The 2,495-nt window shown below is 65.3% G+C and overlaps 1 gene segment (V, D, J or C); it reads right to left on the bottom strand.

Annotated features, from left to right (window-relative positions):
- Window positions 1-923, bottom strand: part of LOC105303871 — a 6,495-nt gene extending 5,572 nt beyond the window's left edge. The window contains 1 exon segment of the C gene segment in view: window positions 761-923. Coding sequence covers window positions 761-923 — 163 coding nt within the window.
- Between the last annotated feature and the right edge of the window lie 1,572 nt (window positions 924-2,495).

Raw genomic sequence — 2,495 nt, 5'->3', positions numbered from 1 at the left:
GTTCCCACAGCTGCGGCCACAGCTGCTCCTGCCCTCACGCCTGCGATCCCTCCCTCCACACCAGCTCACGCCAGGCTCCTGCACCCGGAGCTCCAGAAGCAGGTCCCTGCCCGCCTGAGCCCCACTTGCCCCCCGCTCACCTGCATAGCTCTGCCAGCTCCCCCGGACTTCCTGGTGCAGCTCCCTGCCTGCCTCATCCTCCACCTGTCTGCAGCTCACCTGTATAACTCTGCCAGAATCCCTAGAGACCCTGGGGCAGTTCCCGGGCCCCCACTGAACCTCCTGCTCACGTGCATAGCTCTGCCACATTCCCGGAGCTCCGGGGACAGCTCCCTGCCTGCCTGAGCCCCCACCTGTCCCCAGCTCATCTGCATAGCTCTGCCAGCTCCCCCAGAGACCCTGGGGCAGCTCCCGGTCCTCCTGGCCTCCCACTGACGCCCCTGCTCACCTGCATAGCTCTGCCACATTCCCGGAGCTCCTGGGACTGTTCCCTGCCTGCCTGAGCCCCATTCTGTCCCCAGCTCACCTGCATAGCTCTGCCAGCTCCCCCTGAGATCCTGGGGCAGCTCCCCACCATTCTGACCTCCCGCCAGCCCCTGGTCACCTGCATAGCTCTGCCACATTCCCGGAGCTCCTGGGACATTTCCCTGCCTGCCTGAGCCCAATTCTGTCCCCAGCTCACCTGCATAGCTCTGCCAGCTTCCTCTGAGATCCTGGAGCAGCTCCCTGCCACTCTGACCTCCTTCCAGTCTCCCGCTACCTGCATAGCTCTGCCAGCTCTCCCGAAGCTCTTGAGGCAGCTTCCTGCCTTCCTGGCCTTCCTCTTGCCCCCTGCTCACCTGCATAGCTCTGCCATATTCCTGAAGCTCCTCGGACAGCTCCCTGACTGCCTCAGCCCCCGCCAGTCCCCTGCTCACCTGCATATCTCTGCCAGCTCCCCCGGAGCTCCTGCGACATCTCCCTGCCTGCCTGTTCCCCTACCTGTCTCCAGCTCACGTTTATAACTCTGCCAGAAACCTCAGAGACCCAAGGGGAGTTCACGGTCCTTCTGCCTTCCCATTGAACCTTCAGCTCACCTGTACATTTTTGCCACATTCCCGGAGCCTTGGGACAGCTCACTGTCTGCCTGAGCCCCCACCTGCTTCCTCGTGACCTGCATAGCTCTGCCAGCTCCCCCAGAGACCCTGGGGCAGCTCCCGGTCCTCCTGGCCTCCCACTGATGCCCCTGCTCACCTGCATAGCTCTGCCACATTCCCGGAGCTCCTGGGACAGCTCCCTGCCTGCCTGGGCCCCTGCCTGCCTGAGCCCCATTCTGTCCCCAGCTCACCTACGTAGCTCTGCCAGCTCACCCAGAGCTCCTGGGGCAGCTCCCTAGCCATCCTGACCTCCTGCCAGCCCTCTGCTCACCTGCATAGCTCTGCCACATTCCCAAAGCTCCTGGGACAGCTCCCTGCCTGCCTGAGCCCCCACCTGTCCCCAGCTCACCTGCATAGCTCTGCCAGCTCCCCCGGATACCCTAGGACAGCTCCCGGTCCTCCTGGTCTCTCTCTTGCCCACTGCTCACCTGCATAGCTCTGCCAGCTCCCACAGAGCTCCTGGGACAGCTCCCTGCATGCCTGGTCCTTTACCTGTCTCAAGCTCACCTGTATAACTCTGCCAGCTTCCCCCGGAGCTCCTGGGACAGCGCCCTGCCTGCCTGGGCCCCCACCTGTCCCCAGCTCACCTGCATAGCTCTGGCAGCTCACCCAGGGCTCCTTGGGCAGCTCCCAGCCATCCTGACCTCCCGCCAGGACCCTGCTCCCCTGCGGAGGTGTGCCACCTTACCCGGAGCTCCTGGGACAGCTCCCTGCCTGCCTGGGCCCCCACCTGTCCGCAGCTCAGCCGCATAGCTCCGCCAGCTCTCTCAGAGCCTCGGGACAGCGCCCTGCCCTCCTGTCTCCGTCTTGCCCTTGCTCACCTGCAGCTACCCTTCCCCTTGTCCCTATGCTCCTGGCCCACGGCAGCCCCCTGCCCCTTCCCCTTGGCGTCCATCCCCCATTGACCCGGGCACTCCACCCAGGCTGCTGTCTCTCCCCGTGTGGCCCCTTCTGTCCCTCCCAGGACTTCACAGTGCTCAGCGTCAATCCTGGCTCCACCGTCCCTGGCGCTGGGCTTCGTGCTCAACCCTGCCCAGCCTGGTCCTCTCCGGAACAGCTACTGGCCCTGCCTAGTCTCAGTCTCTGTCCTCCCCATCAGGACCTGGACGCCTCCTCTGGACCTCTGGTCCTTCCAGTAGCTGGGCAGCTGCCCTGCGCCCACCAGCTGGGCCTCTGCCCCGCGGCTCCCTGGCTCCTGTCGTTCCGTCCCAAGGCCCCAGGGAGCTGCCTGCTGAGCCCTGTGCTGCCTGAGCTCCCAGCATGGGGAGCCCATGCCTGCCCCTCCTACTCTGCTCCCGCTCGACTGCTGCCCTCAGCCTGGTACCCCACGGCCTCCTCCTCGACTGTCCAGTGGCGTGG

Source organism: Pteropus vampyrus, unplaced genomic scaffold (assembly GCF_000151845.1).
Source record: "Pteropus vampyrus isolate Shadow unplaced genomic scaffold, Pvam_2.0 Scaffold320, whole genome shotgun sequence".
NCBI classification, from domain to species: Eukaryota; Metazoa; Chordata; class Mammalia; order Chiroptera; family Pteropodidae; genus Pteropus; species Pteropus vampyrus.
Note: the sequence above shows the minus strand (reverse complement) of the source record. Positions and strands in the feature narration are given on the sequence as shown.